The 25,611-nt window shown below is 44.9% G+C and overlaps 1 protein-coding gene across 5 annotated transcripts in view; it reads right to left on the reverse strand.

The window, feature by feature from the left end:
• ATP8A2 (ATPase phospholipid transporting 8A2) overlaps window positions 1-25,611 on the reverse strand; it is a 353,936-nt gene that overhangs the window by 97,939 nt on the left and 230,386 nt on the right. For all 5 annotated transcript variants that reach the window (XM_066618841.1, XM_066618843.1, XM_066618845.1 and 2 more), the window contains 3 exons: window positions 18,847-18,908; window positions 15,038-15,094; window positions 5,625-5,732 (listed from right to left, as the gene is read on the reverse strand). In XM_066618841.1, coding sequence (XP_066474938.1) covers window positions 5,625-5,732; window positions 15,038-15,094; window positions 18,847-18,908 — 227 coding nt within the window. The remainder of the gene's footprint in view (window positions 1-5,624; window positions 5,733-15,037; window positions 15,095-18,846; window positions 18,909-25,611) is intronic.

Here is a 25,611-nt window from a genome sequence, read left to right on the forward strand (position 1 = left end):
TGCTCCAAACTTCATGACACAACAACCTGCTGCAGCACACCAATTGAAATTGCTGGTCTAAATTGTAAAACCCTCAGAACAGGGACCTGTCTTTTTATGCTGTGTAATGTGCCAGGTACACTGAAGGGTCAATATAACTCATAGCTGATAGCAGATACCTCTCAGTACCTATAGCAATGTTATTCACACAGGTTTTAAAAAAGTCCCTCTCTGCCTTCCCCATAGCAAAGAGACTTGTGCTTCTGTCATGCATAACTAATACACAGGCTATTTAATTGTCTGGAATAATCATCTTTTGCAATGCAAAACTATTGTGAGAAATGCATGTGCTCCTGAAAAAAGGCATATACAGTCTGAAAAACAACTGTGAGTCTAAATGCCACTCTCAAGTGAGTACTTGGGTTCAGGCAGCATTTCCAAAGTAATTCAGACCAATTCCAGAAATAGCTTTTTAAGGAAAGATAATTGCCTGTTTGGGAATTTCCTTTGTCAGGAAACCTGGGTATATAATTGGATAAAAATGGTTAGAAAGTGGTGGTCAGATTTGGACTGGCTTAATAATGGAAGATGTGAGTGTTCTGTGATCTAAAGAATGGGTGAGTCAAAGCAATCTTTTCTCAGACCAGACTATGCAACATGTTGCTCAGCAGAAAGAATCCAGCGGAGCCAATAAATACGGCATACTGCTGGTTAACCACAGTCGAATATATGAAACTTTTTTAAAAGTACCTTCGTAAAGGAAACACTTTTTTAAATTACAAAGAACACAATGGGTTTTCTGCACAGGGCAAATCGACTTGGAGGTTCAGGAACATCAAAAGTTAGTATATTACAAAACATGAGACACTAGTAATGAGAAAGGGAACTTAAAATGACCAAGGCTACGGGCGACGGAATGTGATTCATGATCTGATGCTGCTAGATTCCCCACACCACCCCACAAACTGGGAGGAAGACAGCAAGTCTGCCTTCTATTGCCTTACTTTTCTCTGACTCAGCAGTCCCTTTAAACAAAGCAGGAAGTGCGGGGTGTGGGAGCTCATCCCACACTTCCTACTTTCTTTAAATGAGCCATTAAGAAGGAGAATTGTCAGGGAGTAGGAGCAGGCTTGTTGCATTTTGATTCGCTTTCTACTCCTTTTTAGTGAACAGGAAACAGACCAAAATGGCTCTGTTCATGGTGGCCTACAGAGAGGCAACAGCAGAACCAATGTGAAAAGCACTTCAGTCTTTTTGCCACTCCCCACAGCTCGCCACTTGATGCAAGCTGCAACAGTTGCCTTTGGGCTGCCCCTGACCAAAGGGGTCCAATCTATTCGTAACTATGGCTCATGCCAGATGCTTCCTGTGAAGCAACAAACACTGTCACTTTATTGACACAGGAGGGGAAGGTACAATGTAGGTTATTTTTTGACCTCAGCTGGAAAATCTCTTAAAGACCAGAAAATGAAGACTTGTAACCCTTGTACACATTTGTAGTCAGGCTTGTAGAGCCTTGTAGTCAGGCTCTAGCCAGTTCTATTCCGTTCACTAAGTAGGTGGTCATTTACATTCAGGCCTGTTTTCACTATTCTAAAATAACTGAGTGAAAATTACACAGTTATATAGGTGCCCCTTTCTCCCCCCCCCCCACGGATTCAGAAATCACAGATACCAGGGACCCTATATAAATTACAATATTCCACGTCCCCTGTCTGCCCCAAACCCATTACCTCCACTTTTCTTTACTAGCTACGGAAGCACACATTTTCTTGCTTAACTGAGGAACAGAACTTGCAGGCAGGGAGCCTGCATGTTAGAGGGAGGAGACTAACCGAATATTAACAGGAAGCAGGACAGCTCCTGGTTGTCTCCCTCTTGTGTGCAGGCTGCATTCCTCAGTTAAGCAAGAAAATGTGTGTTTGCTCTGCTAGTAAAGAAAAATGGAAGTTATGGGTGTGGGGACTGCCGCAGAGATCTGTGGATAAGTGAAACAGCGGATACCAGATCTGTGGATATGGGGGGATGGCTTTACTTGTTCTTTTGTTCGGTCTGCTCCTTTAAGTGCACTTAAGGGTTTGCATTTCCAATATAGTTTTCGACCTGTTCTCTTTGAACAACATTATGTATACACAATTCAGCAAATGTTCTATTTGAGAGGAAGTGAAGCAATTTTTGTTCTTAACTAGCATGGCTCCAGTGGTGTTGGCGCTCTCTATCAACAATGGATTTCACAGTGACTTTCCTGAAAGTTGGTACAGGTTTTATTCAAACGGCCTCTTCCATCTAATTTTTATGGGCTTTCTTATATTTTACACCTCTGTCCCACTGACAATATACAGTCCTGGGAGACAAATCCTAATGTTTCTATGACTGAGTGATGCTCTTGAAAATAATCTGATGTCTAAAGTGTTGTGTATGTTTGGACTGACTCCCTTTCTCTCAAATATTCTCTTTTGTTTTCACTTAGATGATGAATGTTCCCTTTAACTGTTTGGTAACTGATTACTGATCTAGGGACACAGGACTACAAGTATTGGGCTACATTAATGGCCTCACTCAATCATGCACAGGGTACGGCTGTATGAAAATAATCTACAGTATTGTCTTAGCCCCAGTGAGGCTTTAATGCCATATCTCAATACATCATGTTTTGGAGAAAGCCAATCAGTAAAAAATAACATGCTTTAAGTAAAAAACATTTTGTAGAAAGTAGTCACACAGAAATCCAATGCTATTTAACCCTGTATTCTTTACCGCAAGACCTGCATGTTGCACTTCAGCCACAACTGTGACTGATTTTTTTCCCCTACAGATACAATAAAATTAGAGAGGACTTCAAATTCCTCACAGGTTTTCCCTAACATTTTTGATATTGTCAAGAAGTGTGTCCCTTATTGAAAACTTTTTGACACATTTTGAGAAGTGTTTGTCTATTTCTTATTCTCATTTGATTCGCCTGTACTTGGTGACATCACATACATTAATCTGAAAGATTGTTTTAGCATTTCACTGTGTGATTCCTAATTGGCTGAGATCCCCAGGTGACTGATCTTATACTCTCAAATTGCCATCATTTGCCCTCAGTGATGTCATTACGCAGACAAATCTAATCTCACAAATGTGATATTTTGTTTTCTAGGTAATCCCTGATTGGCATGGGATTCACTCATGTGAATGATCTAAGAAAAAGGCAACAGTCAGTGAGAAAATGGCACCAAAGTAGCCAAGGAAAATTTCAGCACTGAACAGGAAAAAAGAAATATTCGAGCAAAATACGTTTTGGACATTTCGACTCACCAAAATTGTTATGTTTGATCTGAAAATTGACACTGGCAATTACTCAGCAAAGTCCTACATGGAGTAAGTTCAAAAAAATCTGCCATTCATCCAGAATATTGTTTTAGTCCTAACTCGAGTAAGTTTTAAATGCTGAGCAAGGACATTATGAGCTTACTGTTCTGGGCTGCAAAATATATTTCATAGCTCTGCTTGAAACTGCTAAACAAATTTCAGCCTCATTTGTGGAAATTCAAATTAGAGCTGTTGATGCAAATGGCACTGTACAGCATGCTGAGGATGCCATGGGCTATTATCCAAGGAATTTAGCTTTGTCTCTCTCTGTCAATCACAGATCCATCCTGCCACCTGTCATTATCCTCCCTCACTCTAGGAAGCTGTCTATGGCAAACTCCTATAAGCCCTATTGTCCCCTACCTTCTATCAATGAAATATTTATTAGACAAAGACCAGATTGGATACAGAATGTTGATGGACTTTCTTTTGTTCATCAAATAAAGGTACTGTATGAACTACTTAACCTTACACCATGTTCGTTTGCTTCCAGGATACTTTGTTTTTCTTTTCTAATAAGCAAGGGTGACTTCTTGTGGAAATTATTATGTTTAGAGAGTTATTAGAACTGCGCTTTGCGCTTTTCTCTTCTCCCTGGGTTCTCTCTATGCCCTCAACACATGTTGAAGCTGGGTATGCCCACAGATCAGGGTAAGCCCAATGACTGCATTAGTGAACAATGATGCACTGCGAACAGAAGTCCATAGAAGTTGTGGCCAATTATGTTTTACATTGTGCCTTGCTAGTATTTTTACTAGAATGTGTAGATGAGATGATCTGATCTCTGTTAACAGATCATGAGATGTTGCAATCTGTCCTGTTTCTCTGTGGCCCAGAAATGAAAGGTGAAATTTATCTAGCAAAATTTGATCTCATCATTGTCACTGGGATCATGTAATCTGAATATAACTGGATATATTTCTAATTGTTGTTAGAATTAGCTGCAACTTGTTCTTTTTTTATTAACAAAACAGTATAAGAACTTATCGTCTGCTGTGGATATGTTCTTACATTACAATGACCTTTGATTGTGAACAAATAATACTTACATTGCATTTCTCTCAACATAAAAGTTGCCCCCATCATAACTTGCTAGACTGATACATTTTTCAAGCATTTACTATGAGTTTGCTCCCTGTAGTATTTTAACTTACATTTATTAAACCTTCATTTTTTCCCTAGGAGTCTCCTATTTTTCACATTCCCATTGGACTCTTGAGTGGTTTTGACAAGCTCATTATTTTTCCTTATTCTCCAAGGGCTGAAATCATGACACTGGAGGGGAGAATTTCACCACCTGGAATTCGATAGATGTTGAAGGAACACATCCAAAACCTCACTAACATTCTATGGGTAAGCAGTAGTGACATACACAGCTCCCTCCTGGTTTATGGTGGCCTAGTAATTTATTTCACAGGTATATAATCTTTTCTTTTCCACAAGTCAGAGAAAAAGAATACTAGAAAAGCTGGGTACTTAATCAGAAAAGACACACAATATGGCTTTAGAAAACATTTAGTTTGCAAATGATATTCTGTAAAAGAAACCACCAACTATGAAATCACATATGGACAGCATGAATATATGGCCACATCCAGATCACAAATGCACTGCCTACAACCCAGAGAAAGTGGGGGCCTGAAGCTGACCATGAAGTTATGCATCTATTTCCACCTTTCTACACAATATTCTCCTCCTCAGTGCTTCCTCCACCATCAGCAGTACACATGGTACAGATAATTTGCAAGTAAACGATTGATTGCTGCAACCTCTCTGCATTGTGGCAACTTTTTCTTAAAAACAAAAACACCAGCCCCAGGATTATTTGCCAGAAACCTTCCTTGGGGGCAATAAGCATTTGAAAGTGATGCAAACGGAGGGTGGCACTGATTGTATTCCGCTTTACTAACGTATTTGGACTATCTTTGCAGCATAATTATATTTTGATTTGTACAGCTTATAGTGAAGACTACTTGGCATGCAGGAAGTTGGTGATAACTGCATCCTTTTCACCTCAAGTGGATAAAACGACTAGACTGCTCTTGATTTGAACTAAGGTCTCAAATTTTAGATGTCATGTAATCAGTGGAATTTTTTTTAAAGTGCCTTTACCCTTCAAAGAGGTTTTAAGGAAGTGAAGGTAACTTCATGGCAGACTGTTCGTTTTCAAAACAGCAGCAGCAGCAACCTAACAATCAACGTAAATGCATAGCTTTAAGGAGTGGCCCAAAATACTTTTGCTAGAAAGTCTGCTTTCTTTGATCTTTGCCACTGTGGACAAAAGGACTGACCTGACCAAGCATGTCTGGCGCGATAGGGATGATGGGCCAGATGGCAGAGTAGGCTCCAAAAAACACCAGCCAGAGCAGCATGCTTCCCCAAACAGCAAAGTGACTGAACTGCAGGAAAAAAGAAACAATCAAGACAGACGCAGCGGCACAGTGCAGGGTTTCCCGCCTTCCCTGACCCTCTGGTCCCAGCCCGCCAACATCAGCCCCTTTCGCTCAGTTTTCATTTTACTGCTACTTTGAATGGTTCTTTTTCCAACCAGGCTTTTGCCAATCTGGGCTGTCCAACACACTTGATATTAAACCAGAAGCAGAACTGATTGAAAAAACCACCTGTGTTGTGAGGCAGCACTGTTGCTTTCTCACCAGACTGTTTAAAACAAATCCCGGCTTTTCAGCATCTATTTACACATGAGGTTTGCCTTGATCCCAAATTCCACCACAGAGGAATGGAGGAGGTGGAGTCAAAGGTCAAGGAACCCTGGGTTCCATAATACGCTGCCACGTGCCTGGGGTCCTTTTCTTTTCAAATTCCCCAAGATCATGGAAAGACCAAGGGAACAATTCAAAGGGCCCACTGAGGATGTGGAATCCACAGGATAAGCCCTTGAAAATGCTGTCTGCTGACAGAAAACTACAGGCTGCTCTCACAAAGCTATTCTAAGCCACCTGGAAAGGTGAAAGGGCTTCCTCTTGCACAGTTTCCCACATGGACTTGGAAAATGTAACATGAACCAGAGCCCTTTTGGCCATTGTTTCTAATATCTAACCTGCTCGAAACGACTAGCTATCCATTTAAATGTGCCAAACTCCAGTTTGATAGAGTACAAAACTTGCCAAATTACTGAGAGCGCAGTCCTAACCAACTTTCCAGCACCAAGGTAAGGGCCATGCGGCTCCGAGGTAAGGGAACAAACAGCTCCTTACTTTGTGGAGGGCTCCATGACTGTCACCCAGCTGCAGGATGCAGCACATGTCCCATTGGCACACCTATGCCAGTGCTGGAAAGTTGGTTAAGATTTGGACCTGAGTTGTATTTCACATGGACATTGTTTCTCTTAATTTAAAGTTATACCCAAATCCTTTCCCTTTCAGTTATGTCTGCATCAAATGAATAACTGTAATAACAGTATTTTTGGTGTGTTCAAATTTGTAATGCTTTGGTGATGCCAACTGTTAAGAAATAATCTTAATAATAATCCAGTGGCTCTCACCCTTTTTAGCCCGGGACCCACTTCTGAGAATGACAATCTGCCTGGGGCCCACTGGAAGTGATGTCAGCAACCTGGAAGTGATGTCATCACCAGAAATGACATCATCAAACAGGAAGTGACACCACTGTGGTGTCAGAGTCAGAAGTGATGTCATCAAGCAGGAAGTTCTTGCCTAGAAACTCAAACTGTAAATGACAAGAGACAGTATTCCAGCTCAGAAGCTCCTTCCAATTCTCCTTGCCCTCGCTAGGTCTGGAACAAAATATTTGTGTATTTATTTATTAGTGTTTTTATTTCTGTCTTTATTTACAAAGTCTCAAGCTACTTCTTGTATTGCGCTTGAAACTAACAAACATTCATGTGGCTATTGATACCATCCATGCTCAGCACTAGCCAGAAACAAGTGCACCCTACTCATGCACCTCAATACAAGAAGTAGCTTGAACTTTTGAAAATAAAGGAAATAAAAACAGTAGCATCCCCCTCAGAAGGAAGATAAGCAGGGATGCTTCCCCTCCCCCAAGCCTAAGCATGTCTACTCAGAATTGACTTCCATTATTGGCAATGGAGCTTACTACCAGGTAAGAGTAGACAGAATTGCAGCCTAAGAGAGAAGTAAGAAGTGGGGAAGGGTGCACATCTGAGAAGCGGCTGGGGAAGCAGCACTCTCCCTGGGTGCTTCTCCCCCCCATGCCAGGTTTGACCCCCCTCCCCCACTCCTGGCTGCTCTCTTGGCAGCCAGGCAACCAGGGATCATAAGAACATAAGAACAGCCCCACTGGATCAGGCCATAGGCCCATCTAGTCCAGCTTCCTGTATCTCACAGCGGCCCACCAAATGCCCCAGGGAGCACACCAGATAACAAGAGACCTCATCCTGGTGCCCTCCCCTACATCTGGCATTCTGACTTAACCCATTTCTAAAATCAGGAGGTTGCGCATACTCATTATGGCTTGTACCCCATAATGGATTTTTCCTCCAGAAACTCGTCCAATCCCCTTTTAAAGGCGTCTAGGCTAGACGCCAGCACCACATCCTGTGGCAAGGAGTTCCACAGACCGACCACGCGCTGAGTAAAGAAATATTTTCTTTTGTCTGTCCTAACCCGCCCAACACTCAATTTTAGTGGATGTCCCCTGGTTCTGGTATTATGTGAGAGTGTAAAGAGCATCTCCCTATCCACTCTGTCCATCCCCTGCATAATTTTGTATGTCTCAATCATGTCCCCCCTCAAGCGTCTCTTTTCTAGGCTGAAGAGGCCCAAACGCCGTAGCCTTTCCTCATAAGGAAGGTGCCCCAGCCCCGTAATCATCTTAGTCGCTCTCTTTTGCACCTTTTCCATTTCCACTATGTCTTTTTTGAGATGCGGCGACCAGAACTGGACACAATACTCCAGGTGTGGCCTTACCATCGATTTGTACAACGGCATTATAATACTAGCCGTTTTGTTCTCAATACCCTTCCTAATGATCCCAAGCATAGAATTGGCCTTCTTCACTGCCACCGCACATTGGGTCGACACTTTCATCGACCTGTCCACCACCACCCCAAGATCTCTCTCCTGATCTGTCACAGACAGCTCAGAACCCATCAGCCTATATCTAAAGTTTTGATTTTTTGCCCCAATGTGCATGACTTTACACTTACTGACATTGAAGCGCATCTGCCATTTTGCTGCCCATTCTGCCAGTCTGGAGAGATCCTTCTGGAGCTCCTCACAATCACTTCTGGTCTTTACCACTCGGAAAAGTTTGGTGTCGTCTGCAAACTTAGCCACTTCACTGCTCAACCCTGTCTCCAGGTCATTTATGAAGAGGTTGAAAAGCACCGGTCCCAGGACAGATCCTTGGGGCACACCGCTTTTCACCTCTCTCCATTGTGAAAATTGCCCATTGACACCCACTCTCTGCTTCCTGGCCTCCAACCAGTTCTCAATCCACGAGAGGACCTGTCCTCTAATTCCCTGACTGTGGAGTTTTTTCAGTAGCCTTTGGTGAGGGACCGTGTCAAACGCCTTCTGAAAGTCCAGATATATAATGTCCACGGGTTCTCCCGCATCCACATGCCTGTTGACCTTTTCAAAGAATTCTATAAGGTTTGTGAGGCAAGACTTACCCTTACAGAAGCCATGCTGACTCTCCCTCAGCAAGGCCTGTTCGTCTATGTGTTTTGAGATCCTATCTTTGATGAGGCATTCCACCATCTTACCCGGTATGGATGTTAGGCTGACCGGCCTATAGTTTCCCGGGTCCCCCCTCTTTCCCTTTTTAAAAATAGGCGTGACATTTGCTATCCTCCAATCTTCTGGCACCGTGGCCGTTTTGAGGGACAAGTTGCATACCTTAGTCAAGAGATCTGCAACTTCATTCTTCAATTCCTTAATAACCCTTGGGTGTATGCCATCAGGGCCCGGTGACTTATTGATCTTTAATTTATCAATGAGGTCTGAAACATCTTCTCTTTTAACCTCTATCTGACTTAACTCCTCGGTTAGGAGGGGCTGTTCGGGCAGCGGTATCTGCCCGAGGTCTTCTGCCGTGAAGACAGATGCAAAGAACTCATTTAATTTCTCTGCCATCTCTAAGTCTCCTTTTATCTCCCCTTTCCCTCCCTCACCATCCAGAGGGCCAACCGCTTCTCTGGCGGGTTTCCTGCTTCTAACATATTTGAAGAAGCTTTTATTATTCCCCTTAATGTTGCTGGCCATGCGTTCCTCACAGTCTCGCTTGGCCTCCCCTATCACCTTCTTACATTTCTTTTGCCACAGTTTATGTTCCTTTTTATTCTCCTCATTAGGGCAAGACTTCCATTTACGGAAGGAAGCTTCCTTGCCCTTCACAGCCTCTCTAACTTGGCTGGTTAGCCATGCGGGCACCCTCCTGGATTTAGTGGAACCCTTCTTTCTTTGCGGTATACACCTCTGCTGGGCCTCTATTACTGTTGTTTTAAGCAGCCTCCATGCACTCTGGAGAGACTGGACTCTTTTTACCCTCCCTTTCAACCTCCTTCTAACCAGCCTCCTCATTTGAGGGAAGTCCGCCCGTCGGAAGTCAAGGGTTTTTGTTAGAGATTTGCCTGGTATTCTTCCCCCAACGTGCACGTCAAAACGGATCGCAGCATGATCACTGTTCCCCAATGGCTCAGTAACGTTTACATCTCTAACCAGGTCCTGCGTACCGCACAAAATTAAATCCAGAGTCCTCTGGTGGGCTCCGTGACTAGCTGATCTAAGCCACAGTCATTTAGCACGTCAAGAAATCCGGTTTCCTTATCGTGTCCAGAACACAAATTGACACAGTCAATATGAGGATAATTGAAGTCCCCCATGATTACAACCCTGTCCCTCCTTGTCACCTCCCTGATCTGTTTCCTCATTTCAAGGTCCCCTTCTGATTTCTGGTCTGGAGGACGATAGCACGCCCCCAGTATTACATCGCTGAACAAGCCTGGTAATTTAACCCACAGAGATTCTGCGGTGGAGTCGGACCCACCTTCAATCTCTACTTTGCTGGATTCTATCCCTTCCTTAACATAAAGGGCCACCCCACCTCCAACACGCCCCTGCCTGTCCCTCCTGTAGAGTTTATAGCCCGGGATTGCGGTATCCCACTGATTCTCCGCATTCCATCAGGTTTCCGTTATGCCCACTATGTCAATATTTTCCCTTGTCACCAGACATTCCAGTTCTCCCACCTTTGCTCGTAGACTTCGGGCATTCGCATAAAAGCATTTATACACGGAATGCCCCAGGATGGGCTGCTTATTCGCTCCTTTGTCCCCGCATCCTCTCATTGTGCCAAACCGTCTATCACATCCCATCACCCTACCTTTCCCAATTTCTTCTCCTACCCTGCCTTTGTCTTGTTGTTCTCTAACCTCCCCATCCTCATCCCATAGGGATGAGGAGTCCCGAACCGGATGCCCCTCGGCTCCTGTCGGCCTTCCCCCAGGGATCAGTTTAAAAGCTGCTCTGCCACCTTTTTAATGTTATGCGCCAGCAGTCTGGTTCCATTCTGGTTCAAGTGGAGCCCGTCCATCTTGTACAGGCCCCGCTTGTCCCAAAACGTTCCCCAGTGCCTAACGAATCTAAACCCCTCCTCCCTACACCACCGTCTCATCCACGCATTGAGACCCCTGATCTCCGCCTGCCTAGCTGGCCCTGCGCGTGGAACAGGTAGCACTTCAGAGAACGCTACCTTTGAGGTCCTGGCTTTCAGCTTCCTGCCTAAAAGCCTAAATTTGGCCTCCAGGACCTCCCAGCTACACTTGCCCACATCGTTGGTGCCGACATGCACCACAGCCGCTACCTCTCCCCCAGCACTGTCTACTAGCCTGTCTAGACGAAAAGTGATGTCCGCAACCTTTGCACCAGGCAGGCAAGTCACCATGCGGTCCTCACATCCGTCGCAAACCCCCCTCTCTATGTTTCTAATCATCGAATCCCCCACTACATGAAGCCCCCGACCCCCCTCCCGCCGAGGAGTATCCCGAGTGCGTTCAGATACGGGCCCATCCCCTGGAGAAGGGGTCCCCCCTAGGGGATTGTTTCCCTCCTCTCCAGGATGACGTCCTCCAGTCCCGAGACTTCCCACCCGGGCAGCCGAGGAGCTGCACGCCTGAGGTTGGGATGAAGCCTGATCGTCCCCAGAAGTCTCCCCACGGTCCTCCTCTGGCTGCCTGCGCTTCTCCAGGTCAGCCACCAAGGCTTCGAGGGAGCGGACGCGTTCCCTGAGAGCCTGGAGCTCCTTGCATCGAGGACACACCCATGACTTATGCCCCAGAGGCATATCATCATACATGTGGCACTCGATGCAGAACACTGGATAGCCCCCACCCTGCTGCTGGCTGTCTAACTGCATAGCTTTTTGTTGTTGTTGTTTTATTTAGGGGTCCTTTTAAAAACCGTACACTGGATAGCAGCCCTTTTCTCTAGGGAAGAGGAAGGGCAGTGTCTGGGGCCCTAGCCTCCTCGCCCTGCTGCTGAACTCTTGTGCCTTACCTGGCACTTAGTTCCCGAGGCACTTGGTTCCCAGAGGCCACACGCGTCTGCAGAGAGCCTCATGCAATGGCCCGCCTAGCTTTATACTCCTGGCTGGCTCCTCCCCCCTCCTTCCTTCCTGATTGAAAGGGGGCTGGCCTTCCCAGGTGAGTTTACAAAAGCTCAGGAAGGCAAATGGCTGCTGATGGGCGTGACCTACTCTGCAGGCTCCTGAATGGACTGCTTGGATTAGCCTAATGGGGCTCTTAATGGGTTGGGAATTGGCCCTTCCTAGGTCCTTTCCCTCCTAGTTCTGTTCTCTTAGGCTGGACTGTTTTTGTAACCTCAAGCTAGTTTTTATTTGGGTTTGTTTAATTATTTATTGCTCTCTAGATCCTGTGTCCCAATTTACTGACCTGTTTAGGTTATGTTCTAACTTAGATTAGGTTTAACCTGGGTTAAGTATAGGTTTAATTTAAACAAGGATCCCCCCTCACCCCAGCAAAGATATAAAGAGAGGACGTGCTAGCCAGGGCAGGAAAGGATTGTGGCTTCCAGGCAATTTCAGAGAGGGAGAGAGGTCGTGATGCAGAGGACGAGAACGGCAGTGGGGTGGTGGCGGCGGCAGCGATGCTCTGTCTTGCAACCCTGAGGCAGCCCATCCCATCAAGGCAGCCAAGCTGACAAAGTTGGTGGGGAGAAACCTGGCTGGCTTGTCCACGTCTCTCCTGGTCCTTCCTTGCCTGCAATCCAAGCCTGCACTCCGCGATTGGCCCCCCTGAGGGAAGCCTGCAAGTGCAGAGGGAGGTCCAGCTGGAAGGTAGCAGCACGCTTTCTGGGGAAAAGCAGCACGCTGCTTTCTTTGCACATGTGCTTTCTTTGCACATTGCTCTTAGTTACGTCTCAATGCCAGGAAGCTTAAAATGGCAACGCCCAGGCTTTGCCCATTTCCAAAATGGTGCCGCCTAGGTCTTTTGCCATCTTCCAAGATGGCTGCCGCCAGCTTCTCACAACCCACCAGAAATCGGATCGCGACCCACCAGGTGGGTCCCGACCCACAGTTTGAGAACCACTGATCCATGCTATCAGATTTAGGCTGAGCCTACTCCCATGTGTATGCTCCGCAGAACTTTACAGATAATATGGAAAATCAGTTTCAAGGGGTACTACTTTCCTTTGATTTTTCATTTTCTAAAATAATCTCATAGCAGACTTTGTATTTTGTTTTCACTAACATTAAAAAGTGAAAGTTGGTAAAGAAATCTATTTTGTGAATCTTAAATGGAAAATAAGATATAAAGGTGACTGACAGCATTTCAGAGCATATTCATGCAAACTATATACTATTACCAAATTCGATTACAAATTCTGAGTTGTAGCATTGTAACACCAAATGGTTCTGATCTTTGTGCATGTCACACAATATGCAGAAAGAAACCTTTCCTCTGGCCTGTTGAGTGACAGCTACTGTGCACTCCCCCTATTTATTTATTCAAGCCTTTCATTTCCCCCATCATATCCTCTTGTTCAGCAATGAAACTTTCACACTCCTGAGACTCAACTACATGTAACAAATCCACCTGATGATGGAGACAAGGCTTAATTCAACTGCACATACTCAGCACTTCACAAGTACTCTGAGGAGATCTTCATGTGGTGAGTCAACTACAGCTGAAAAAATAAGGGTTCCCAGCTAGTGTTGGAGCAACTGAAGGGTGAGCTTAGAAGAAAAATGCCATTTTGCATTGTTTTTATGCAATAAAAGACATACATCTGACCAATAAAGTTCAAGAAAGGAACAAGACCAAGCTATATTTTTAAAATGTTTTCTTACTGAAATGAAAATGCTTTCTAGGAAATGCATTTATGAGGCTTCATGAGAACCTATTTTGGCTTAGGTACCAGAAAGCCAAAAATTGCTGTCTTTTCAGTCATGGGGGTGGGGGTGGCAATTAGAAAAGAAGCATTACATGATTGCAAGTGCAATAAAGCTTAAAGAGACACCATATGCTTAAGTTGTAGGATTTGAATATATTCATTTTGTATATATTTTTAATGGGTGGGTTCGGAGCAACGTGACTGATAAAACACCATTTAAGACAACATATGAGGAAGCATAACAAAATAATTTTACTATGCTTGATGCTTATTTCCCATTGCAGAACTGAGGTCTGGTGACACAGTTATGCCATTTACACAGAGTAGCACACTTGTTTCTGTCCCATCTTGAACTCATGAAAGGACCTAAAGGGTGTGATGTGGCGTGCTAAGGCAATGGAGGTAAAGGACCCCAGAGAACTCTGAAGGAACAACTTGATCCAATAGAGTCCCAGCTCCAGCTGAGCTCTATCTCCTGGACCAAATAACCCCTCCAGGTTCTACCTCCACTCTTTTGGAGTAAGGATTCTTAAAAGGACTGCCTCTGGGTCTGGAGACAATCATTCTGATGTCTGTCATTCACCTCTTGCCTGAACCCTGCATTGACAGGCTGGCAGTGGAAGGTAATAGGTTTTTCAAAAGTCAGGATCTGACCCTGGTGGGAGCCTAGCTGACATGGGACCATCTTTGAGGGTCAAGTGCAAGTTTATGGGACTCCTCACTATGTGGTCCCTCTTGCACTCTGGGAATGGATTCTGCAGCTCAACAATTGTCGGCTCCTCCTCCTTCAGTCTGAAGTCCTGGCCAGTCAGGGTTTCTTCCCCACCTTCATTCCAATAAGATAAATAATACACTGAGGGTGCAATCCAAACCTGCGCTGGAGCAGGCAAGCCAGGAGGCTTGCGCCGCATCCAATGTAGGTTCGTTGGCTGCAGTAGCTCAGCCAGAGGCAAGGGGAAGCTCTTCCCTTTACCCCTGGGTAATGGCTGCGTGCCCCAATAGGTCTCTTTGGACCTGCGCCACCTCTGGAGGCGGCACAAATTCAAGGAGAGCAGAGCGACTTGAAGCCGCTCCATTCTCCCCAGGGATGGGGGTTGGGATCCGGCATAACCGCCGGGTCCCAGCCCCCCCCCCTGACTCCCCGCGCGCCCGCCCCCGGGGCCACCCATCGCCCACCCTCCCCCTGCCCAGAAATGCATCCCTCCCACCTCCTCCACACACCCCCATGCCTATCTTTGCTGCTTGTGTCGGCATGGGTGCTCATTGATATATTTGCTCATTGATGATATGATATAAATTAAAAAGTATAAGAACGTCAAGATTTAAAAAAAAGATTTAATACTTACTTTTGTCCATGCTGTGGTTTCTAAACCAGCTTTCAAACAGACTGTTATCACAACATACTGCAGGAAAGAGAAATATAAAGGAAAAGCATTGAATTCCAGCATGCATTTTACATTTGCTTAGATTTGTGACTAATCCAAAATAAAGCAATACAAATGTAACACATTCTCATAAGAGCATCTAGATTGAAAAACACAGAACCTGGCTATCATTTTATTTTTTAATACTGTTAACACCCAACACATTTCAAATGTAAAGAAGAATTCCTTAGGGAATTAATCCATCCATAGCTCATCCAAAATGGAACAGAAAACTTCAGACTGACACAGAACAAAATATTGATTTCTAACTGTAATTATATGCATGTTCATTTAGAAGGAAGCCCCATTGAGTGCACTGGAATTATTCCCAGGTAAGTGTGAACATTATTGCATCCTAAACCTTCAGATTCACATCCTTTAATATCAGGTAGCTTGCTTACAAATTGACATCAAGATGTTATCTAATGCCACACAAACTCATCAATGAACAAACAGTTCAGCAAATGTCACTGGACAGGTTACGGTAAAATGTCCTATATATTGAATGTGTATGTGGTCTAAAACATAACTGTACTAGGCAAGGAAATTTGCACATTTTAAAGCTTACAGGGTCTGAAACTGCCATGCATTATGAAGTAGGAAGCAATATAAAACATTATGAGTTTGATTGCCCTTCTTTTAGTTATGGCAAAGTTCCCCATTGCAGCTAAAGGAAAAAGCCTTTCATTATTCAAAGGACACAATCCTAACTGCGCCTTAAGCTGGCCCAAGTCCCTTGGGCCAGCATAGGAGGGTCGCAAACGTGCCATAAAGCACGTTTGTGAATCCATGGGAGGAAGCTGCGGTGGCGCATGTAGATGTGCCAAGGCGTGGAGGCCAGCAGAAGCCTCTGCAGTGGCTTCCTTGCCCGCGCCGACACAAACAGCAATGGGAGGCGTGGGGGGGCGGGGGAGATAGGAGGGGGGCGTTTCTGGGAGGGGAGAGGGCGGGCGATGGGCGGCCCCAGGGAGCTTCCCCTTGCCCCTGTCTGAGCTGCTGTTGCCAACAAACCTGTGTTGGATACAGCACAAGCCTCCTGGCACACCTGCTCCAGCACAGGTTTGGATTGCGCCCAAAGACAGTAACAATGTGAAATGGGAAATATTAACTATGGATAAGATTTTTCATCAGTTCAGCTTATAAGCTTCCCAGAGGCAACCATTGAGCCAGAGTAGGAATGGTGAACTAGATGAGCCTTTGGCCTGATCCAGCAGGGCTTTTCTTATGCTGAAAAATGGTGCAGTTCATTCCAGGTTTAATGATGATTACCAGTATGTGGAAAAATAGCTCCTGGTTCTAAATGTAATCAACTCAACTAACTGGAAATATAAAGGACCACTCACATTTTCTTCACTAGTGCTTTATTGATTACAGAATATTCAATTGCTAATAGTAGGGATCAATCCTAACCTGCAGTGGAACAAGCAGGTCAACTGGCCTGTGCTGTATCCAGTGCAGGTTTGGTAACCCTATGGGGTTACTTGGTTTTGCACCTGAAATTTTGCTGGTGCAAATCCAAGCGGCCCAAGTAGCGCCGCTTCGGCCTGGTCCGAGGGTTGGGATCTGGCCTGCACTGCTGCGACTGGCCCAACCCCCTAATGGGTCCAATTTGCCCCTGGGCCATCCTCCCCCACCCTGAAACACCCCCACCCTGCCCTCATTCCTCCCTCTCTGCCCTCTCCCATCCCCTGTGCTGGTCTGCGCAGGCTGGCACAAACTCATGCTGGTCAAATGCCACTCTGGCTCTGCTGGGCCAGTGCACATCCATGCATTTGCCCAGCCTGCTCCTGAATAGCAGAAAACATGCTGTATAGCACATTCGTGACACTTAGGAGCTGGCACAAGGGACTTGTACTGGCTCACGGCAGCGTTAGGATTGCGCTGTTATTCACTTATCCAAACTAACCCTTTTGTTACACTTTTTCTAATCTTGCTTATTCTGATTTCCTTCCTGGATGTTTATACATTGATTTACAGTGTGACATGGGTAGCCCAATCCTACCTAAGCTGTGCTGGTGCAGCTAGGCCACATTGGTAGGGAAATATTCTTCCCCTTACCCCGGGTAAACCCCCAGCTGTCCCTTTGGGGCTATTTAGCTAGCAGAAATCCAGGAAGCTCGTGTAGGTCTGCCTGGTCTGGGAACAGGGGTTAGGATACAGTGGAGGAGGCCTCTGCCATTTCCATCCTTCTCCTAGGAGAGGTCCTCCAGCCATTCTCCACTCAAAAATGGCCCCTCCCCACCTCCAAACCACCCTCCCACCACCTGCTCTCAGTCCCCATGCTGCTCAGCACAAACTTACATATGCTGGCTGGTGCTGGGCCAGGCTGTGGTGTTGGCAGGGCGGCACAGGTCATTGGGCTGGCACTGCTGGCCCATGAGTAGCCACAAATGTGCCTTCTGGCATGTTTGCAACACTTGGAGGTGGCGCAGAGAGGGCTGCGCTGGCTCAACAGAACGCTAGCTGTAAATTATGTCCTGTACAAGAGGGGTGTTTTATGTTAAATGCATAAGGCTGCAATCCTAACCACACTTTCCTGAGAGTAAGCTCCACTGAACAAAATAGGACTTCTGAGTAGACCTGGTTAGGATTGTGCCCTAAATTACATAAATTGTATTATTATGCTAAATAAGTTATGTTATAAGGAAACCTTATTATATAAACAGTTAAAAAAAATTTTCCACTAAAATTGAGTGTTGGGCGGGTTAGGACAGACAAAAGAAAATATTTCTTTACTCAGCGTGTGGTTGGTCTGTGGAACTCCTTGCCACAGGATGTGGTGCTGGCGTCTAGCCTAGACGCCTTTAAAAGGGGATTGGACAAGTTTCTGGAGGAAAAATCCATTATGGGGTACAAGCCATGATGTGTATGCGCAACCTCCTGATTTTAGAAATGGGTTATGTCAGAATGCCAGATGCAAGGGAGGGCACCAGGATGAGGTCTCTTGTTATCTGGTGTGCTCCCTGAGGCATTTGGTGGGCCGCTGTGAGATACAGGAAGCTGGACTAGATGGGCCTATGGCCTGATCCAGTGGGGCTGTTCTTATGTTCTTATGTTAAAAACAGGAATATAAGAACCAGAAAATTATCTCCCCCATCCCCTCCAGACCCAGGATGTCCTAATGGCATTGTCTAGTAGTCTTGATAGGGTTCTGTCATATACAACTTGGAACATGAGAAATATTCCACAGGGTACTTCCATGCTTAACACCAGAAGTCTAGGCACTAGGCTGCTCTGTCAGACTAGTGATGGGGCAGGGAAATGGTATAAACTGAAACATTCTGCATCCTGATTCTCTGGCCATGCACATGCTTCATGAATGACTTTTCATGGTTTAGGAAGAACAAGATCCAACATGTTCAAACTGAGGTGAACAGAAGCAACACACTCCCAGGTATCTACTCGTAAATTGTAATGATTTGGGACTGATTCAAAATTCCATGTACTCCAGTTTTAACCCACTCAGCCCCAATTTATATTTAAAAAGTCACAGATTTAAAGAAGAATGAGATCAGAACAGAACCTTCCTGGGTTGGTCATCTTTTCTTCTTGACAGAACCGCAACATCTCAAGCTGCAGGACAGGCACAAATTCAACAAGCACAGCTTTCAACAGCATGGTGGCAGCACAAAGCAAAGTGTGTACAAAATCAGAAAAGAAGCTTGCTCATCCTATGTATGATTGAAATAGGAAAGATTTAAGGTCTTCATGTGTCAGTTTTGACAACTTACCGTATAAACTATGTTCCCAACAAACAGATAGTCGACACTGTGGCCATTTGTAAACACTGCATCTAAAAAGATAACAAAATTAAACATTCACTCAAAGAAACTTTTTTCTTTGTTTCTTTTCAATTTTTTTAAACTATAGGTTCTATCCTAAAAAGGCAGTGTATTGCAAAAGCACAAATACAATCGTGATTCCATTTGGTCACTGTAAGCAAGAACCTTGCACAATCACTTCTGCAAAGGCAAGCTGCCTTATACCAGGAGATGGATTACACAGGGTTCATCCCAATTCATTTGACAGTTTTCAAACAGTAGAAACAACTGAGTTCCATGCAAGGACAAACAAGTTAAATATGTATCTCAAGCCACAAATTTTAAAACTAAACAGGAGTTCAAGTTAAAAAAATAGTTAATAGATTAAAGAAAAGCTAAAGGAAAAAAGGAAGAAAAGTACGTTAGCAAAAATAGGGGCCTTTTGGAAGTAAATATATATTCAATCATTTATATTTAAGTGGTGTTGCAGCTGGAACATCATCACTTTCTGCAAATGTAACCAAGTGACTAGGAAATATTCAGCACAGGTCTGAATGAGTTTTAGCTGCCTGATGTGTTTTTGAAGCATGTCTCCTGGATTTGTTTCAGAAGGCACTTTCAAAAGCAACATGCTGGTAGCAAATAATACAGTGATTGTGTTAGCCAATGCCAAAAACATTAATGTTCAAAAATAGTATGTATTCCCTCTCTCTCTCTCTCTCTCTCTCTCTCTCTCTCTCTCCCTCACACACACACACACACACACACACACACACAGGCATTTGGCCACTGGGAGTTGTTTGAACAGAAATTATATATAGGAGATGAAAAATTTCAGTTCATACACCACCTTTGTGGCACTGTACTGCATCCAGACATTCCTGCCATGTTTACTTTGATTTGATATTCCCTTGAAGTAAGGGGATAGATTTTATCCAAACATTTTTTTTAAAAAAAGAAGCAAAATCATACCATTAGCACACAGATGTAACATCTTAAAAGTCCTTAGGAGTGTTAATGACTACAATAACTGGCATCTTAGTGCTCCAACACATTTTCTCCTCTCTAAAGGTCTACAGAAAGGTGAATGCACATGTTAATTTAACATAGGAAAGTGCCAACCTTGGCAATATTTCAAGTAGCCATTTGCTCACGCTTAGCTCCTGCTGAGTAAAAGTATAAGGGCTCCTATGAAAAAAGAGCACATGGCAGCTGCACAAATGCCCAAATTGCTCCGAAAACCCTGTAAGTTCCAGCACATTTCAGCATGGCAGCCAAAGACACACATGTCAGTGCAGGTGAGGCAGATCTAAGGCAGAAACCTGGGGCCAGAATCCACAAGTCACTTGTTGACTGAAGGAGTAATTTATGCTCTCACTTTAATGAAGCGATCAGGGCTGGGGATGGGGGAGAATGGGGACTCTATCAAACCTGACTTGAGCGTTGAGTATGAGTCAATCCTTGCTTCAACATAACATTTAAATCACATCACAGTTTAAAACAAAAATACATGGCAAGACTTCAGTCCTCTACCTGCAATATATAATTGCCATTTTAATAGATATAAAATGCATCATGGCATTTATACAACTCTTTGGTGTGTTCAAGATGATTCATATACATTATCCCACATATCCATGCAAAAGCCCTATACAAAGTACCAGAATTATTATGTCCCCCATATTATGTCCCCCAACAGGAGTTCAAGATGCCTAACAGCTGAAAGAAAAATATAAAACATCATAAAAACACTACAAAACACAATCACCAGGACCCACCACTAAAAGTTTACATCATATCAGAGGCCGAATGAAGCAAAAACGAAAAAGTCTTTTAGGTGCTGCCGAAAGCTTAAAGTGATGAAGTTAGGCACAGTTCAAGAAAGAGGGAGTTCCACAACTGCAGCACCACCACAGAGAAGGCCCTCTCTCATGTTGCCAAGATCAGAACCACAGAGGGGGACCAGAGCCTCAGACCCCCCCCCCCCTTGATCAGGGTCACAGAGGGATACAAATTCTCAACCCTAAGATAAATGCAACAGCCTTACTACACATGCATTCAGTCTCACTCTCCAGCCAGCTTGTCTGGTACAGCGCACCAGGTTACTGAGAGCTGGAATGGGGCCAGGGCAAGGTGCCTGATTGCCCCCCCTTCCTAAATGCATTGTGATTATATGGGTCATGGCTCATGGATCATATGGCTGATGGGTTCTGAGCTGTCTGTGACAGATCAGGAGAGAGATCTTGGGGTGGTGGTGGACAGGTCGATGAAAGTGTCGACCCAATGTGTGGTGGACCCAATGTGCGGTGGCAGTAAAGGAGGCCAATTCTATGCTTGGGATCATTAGAAAAGGTATTGAGAACAAAACGGCTAATACAAATCGATGGTAAGGCCACACCTGCAGTACTGTGTCCGGTTCTGGTCGCTGCATCTCAAAAAGGACATAGTGGAAATGGAAAAGGTGCAAAAGAAAGCGACTAAGATGATTACTGGGCTGGGGCACCTTCCTTATGGGGAAAGGCTACAGCGTTTGGGCCTCTTCAGCCTAGAAAAGAGGCGCCTGAGGGGGGACATGATTGAGAGATACAAAATTATGCAGGGGATGGACAGAGTGGATAGTGGATAGAAGGATGCCTTAACCCCTGCTAACCGGTTAAGAGGCACTTTTTCAAGTGGGTGCTCCTCTTTTATTTAGCAGGGGGAGAGTAACTGGCCCACCTCACCCCAGCAGTGTCTTTTCTAGTGGCTGTGTGCTGGTGTTGCATCTTTTTAGATTGTGAGCCCTTTTGGGACAGGGAGCCATTAGATATTTGATTTTCTCTGTAAACCGCTTTGTGAACTTTTTGTTGAAAAGCAGTATATAAATACTGTTGTTGTTGTTGTTGCTCTTTACACTCTCACATAACACCAGAACCAGGGGACATTCACTAAAATTGAGTGTTGGGAGAGTTAGAACAGACAAAAGAAAATATTTCTTTACTCAGCGTGTGATTGGACTGTGGAACTCCTTGCCACAGGATGTGGTGATGGCATCTGGCCTGGATGCTTTTAAAGGGGGATTGGACAAGTTTCTGGAGGAAAAATCCGTTATGGGTTACAAGCCATGATGTGTATGTGCAACCTCCTGATTTTAGAAATGGGCCATGTCAGGATGCCAGATGCAAGGGAGGGCACCAGAATGAGGTCTCTTGTTGTCTTGGCAGGATGAGGTCTCTTGGCATCTGCAGTTAGCCTAAGGCTGCAATCCTAACCTCACTTTTCTGGAAGTAAGTCCCATTGAACACGATAGGACTTACTTCTGAGTAGACCTGGTTAGGATTGTGCCCTAATTCACACAAACAGCAGCTGAAATGGTAAAACTTTTCCTAGACTCATGTGATCGAATGTTTCTCCTTGTACATAACTTCCTGATGGATACCTGCGATCCATTCATGCTAAGATAAATCTGTTCAAATCTGTGTCACAGAAGTCACAGAAGTCAAACAAACTCCTTGTACATAACTTCCTGATGGATACCTGCGATCCATTCATGCTAAGATAAATCTGTTCAAATCTGTGTCACAGAAGTCTGTTGTTGGTGTTCCTGCACACAGAAAACTAGCATGTCAGGAAGCAAAGGTTCCCTCAGACTACTTTTTTATAAGCAGGGATTTTCTTCATGAGGAAGTATTTAACTGTTTGACTTATCCCAGCCACAGTCTAAATGGTAAAGTCTAGGAATGGTTTTCCCTACCTTGCCTGCTGTTTCCATAAATTCCGTCAACTCTTTTTATCTGATACAGGCATGCCCCTATATAAAAGCCCCCCTTCTGCATTTAAGTGAAACTGCAGATACAGGCAAATGCTTTCCTCCCACCCTCTGGAGCTCCCCTCCCCTCCGGAGGGCCCTCTGAGCCTGACAGTTAAAAACAGTCACTCCAGTTTCTCCATGAAGCCAGAAGTGATGTTTTTAATGCTTCATGAGGTATTTAAAACATCACTTCTGGTTTCATGGAGAAACCGGAAGTGACTTTTTTATCTCTAGGGCTCAGTCTGAGGTGGGGGCATGTGCAGGGAGGCCCCGCAGACCTGATTTACATAACAACATAAGAACAGCCCCACTGGATCAGGCCATAGGCCCATCTAGTCCAGCTTCCTGTATCTCACAGCGGCCCACCAAATGCCCCAGAGAGCACACCAGATAACAAGAGACCTCATCCTGGTGCCCTCCCTTGCATCTGGCCTTCTGACATAGCCCATTTCTAAAATCAGGAGGTTGTACATGCACATCATGGCTTGTAACCCGTAATGGATTTTTCCTCCAGAAACTTGTCCAATCCCCTTTTAAAAGCGTCCAGGCCAGACGCCATCACCACATCCTGTGGCAAGGAGTTCCACAGACCAACCACATGCTGAGTAAAGAAATATTTTCTTTTGTCTGTTCTAACTCTCCCAACACTCAATTTTAGTGGATGTTCCCTGGTTCTGGTGTTATGTGAGAGTGTAAAGAGCATCCTTCTATCCACTCTGTCCATCCCCTGCATAATTTTGTATGTCTCAATCATGTCCCCCTCAGGCGTCTCTTTTCTAGGCTGAAGAGGCCCAAACGCCGTAGCCTTTCCTCATAAGTAAGGTGCTCCAGCCCCATAATCATCTTAGTCGCTCTCTTTTGCACCTTTTCCATTTCTACTATGTCTTTTTTGAGATGCGGCGACCAGAACTGGACACAATACTCCAGGTGTGGCCTTACCATTGATTTGTACAACGGCATTATAATATCTGCTGTTTTGTTCTCAATACCCTTCCTAATGATCCCAAGCATAGAATTGGCCTTCTTCACTGCCACCGCACATTGGGTCGACACTTTCATCGACCTGTCCACCACCACCCCAAGATCTCTCTCCTGATCTGTCACAGACAGCTCAGAACCCATTAGGCTATATGTGAAGTTTTGATTTTTTGCCCCAATGTGCATGACTTTACACTTACTGACATTGAAGCGCATCTGCCATTTTGTTGCCCATTCTGCCAGTCTGGAGAGATCCTTCTGGAGCTCCTCACAATCACTTCTGGTCTTCACCACTCAGAAAAGTTTGGTGTCGTCTGCAAACTTAGCCACTTCACTGCTCAACCCTGTCTCCAGGTCATTTATGAAGAGGTTGAAAAGCACCGGCCCCAGGACAGATCCTTGGGGCACACCGCTTTTCACCTCTCTCCATTGTGAAAATTGCCCATTGACACCCACTCTCTGTTTCCTGGCCTTCAACCTGTTCTCAATCCACGAGAGGACCTGTCCTCTAATTCCCTGACTGTGGAGTTTTTTCAGTAGCCTTTGGTGAAGGACCGTGTCAAACGCCTTCTGAAAGTCCAGATATACAATGTCTATGGGTTCTCCCACATCCACATGCCTGTTGACCTTTTCAAAGAATTCTATAAGGTTCGTGAGGCAAGACTTACCCTTACAGAAGCCATGCTGATTCTCCCTCAGCAAGGCCTGTTCATCTATGTGTTTTGAGATCCTATCTTTGATGAGGCATTCCACCATCTTACCAGGTATGGATGTTAGGCTGACCAGCCTATAGTTTCCCAGGTCCCCCCTCTTTCCTTTTTTAAAGATAGGCGTGACATTTGCTATCCTCCAATCTTCTGGCACCATGGCCGTTTTGAGGGACAAGTTGCATACCTTAGTCAAGAGATCTGCAACTTCATTCTTCAATTCCTTAATAACTCTTGGGTGTATGCCATCAGGGCCCGGTGACTTATTGATCTTTAATTTATCAATGAGGTCTGAAACATCTTCTCTTTTAACTTCTATCTGACTTAACTCCTCGGTTAGGAGGGGCCGTTCGGGCAGCGGTATCTGCCCGAGGTCTTCTGCCGTGAAGACAGATGCAAAGAACTCATTTAATTTCTCTGCCATCTCTAAGTCTCCTTTTATCTCCCCTTTCCCTCCCTCACCATCCAGAGGGCCAACCGCTTCTCTGGCGGGTTTCCTGCTTCTAACATATTTGAAGAAGCTTTTATTATTCCCCTTAATGTTGCCGGCCATGCGTTCCTCATAGTCTCGCTTGGCCTCCCATATCACCTTCTTACATTTCTTTTGCCACAGTTTCTGTTCCTTTTTATTCTCCTCATTAGGGCAAGACTTCCATTTACGGAAGGAAGCTTCCTTGCCCTTCATAGCCTCTCTAACTTGGCTAGTTAGCCATGCGGGCACTCTCCTGGATTTAGTGGAACCCTTCTTTCTTTGCGGTATACATTTCTGCTGGGCCTCTATTACTGTTGTTTTAAGCAGCCTCCATGCACTCTGGAGAGATTGGACTCTTTTTACCCTCCCTTTCAACCTCCTTCTAACCAGCTTCCTCATTTGAGGGAAGTCTGCCCTTCGGAAGTCAAGGGTTTTTGTTAGAGATTTGCCTGGTATTCTTCCCCCAACGTGCATGTCAAAACGGATCGCAGCATGATCACTGTTCCCCAATGGCTCAGTAACGTTTACATCTCTAACCAGGTCCTGCGTACCGCACAATATTAAATCCAGAGTCACCTGCCCTCTGGTGGGCTCCATGACTAGCTGCTGTAAGCCACAGTCATTTAGCACGTCAAGAAATCCGGTCTCCTTATCGTGACCAGAACACAAACTGACCCAGTCAATATGAGGATAATTGAAGTCCCCCATGATTACAACCCTGTCCCTCCTTGTCACCTCCCTGATCTGTTTCCTCATTTCAAGGTCCCCTTCCGATTTCTGGTCTGGAG

Source organism: Tiliqua scincoides, chromosome 3 (assembly GCF_035046505.1).
Source record: "Tiliqua scincoides isolate rTilSci1 chromosome 3, rTilSci1.hap2, whole genome shotgun sequence".
In the NCBI taxonomy this organism is placed as follows: Eukaryota; Metazoa; Chordata; class Lepidosauria; order Squamata; family Scincidae; genus Tiliqua; species Tiliqua scincoides.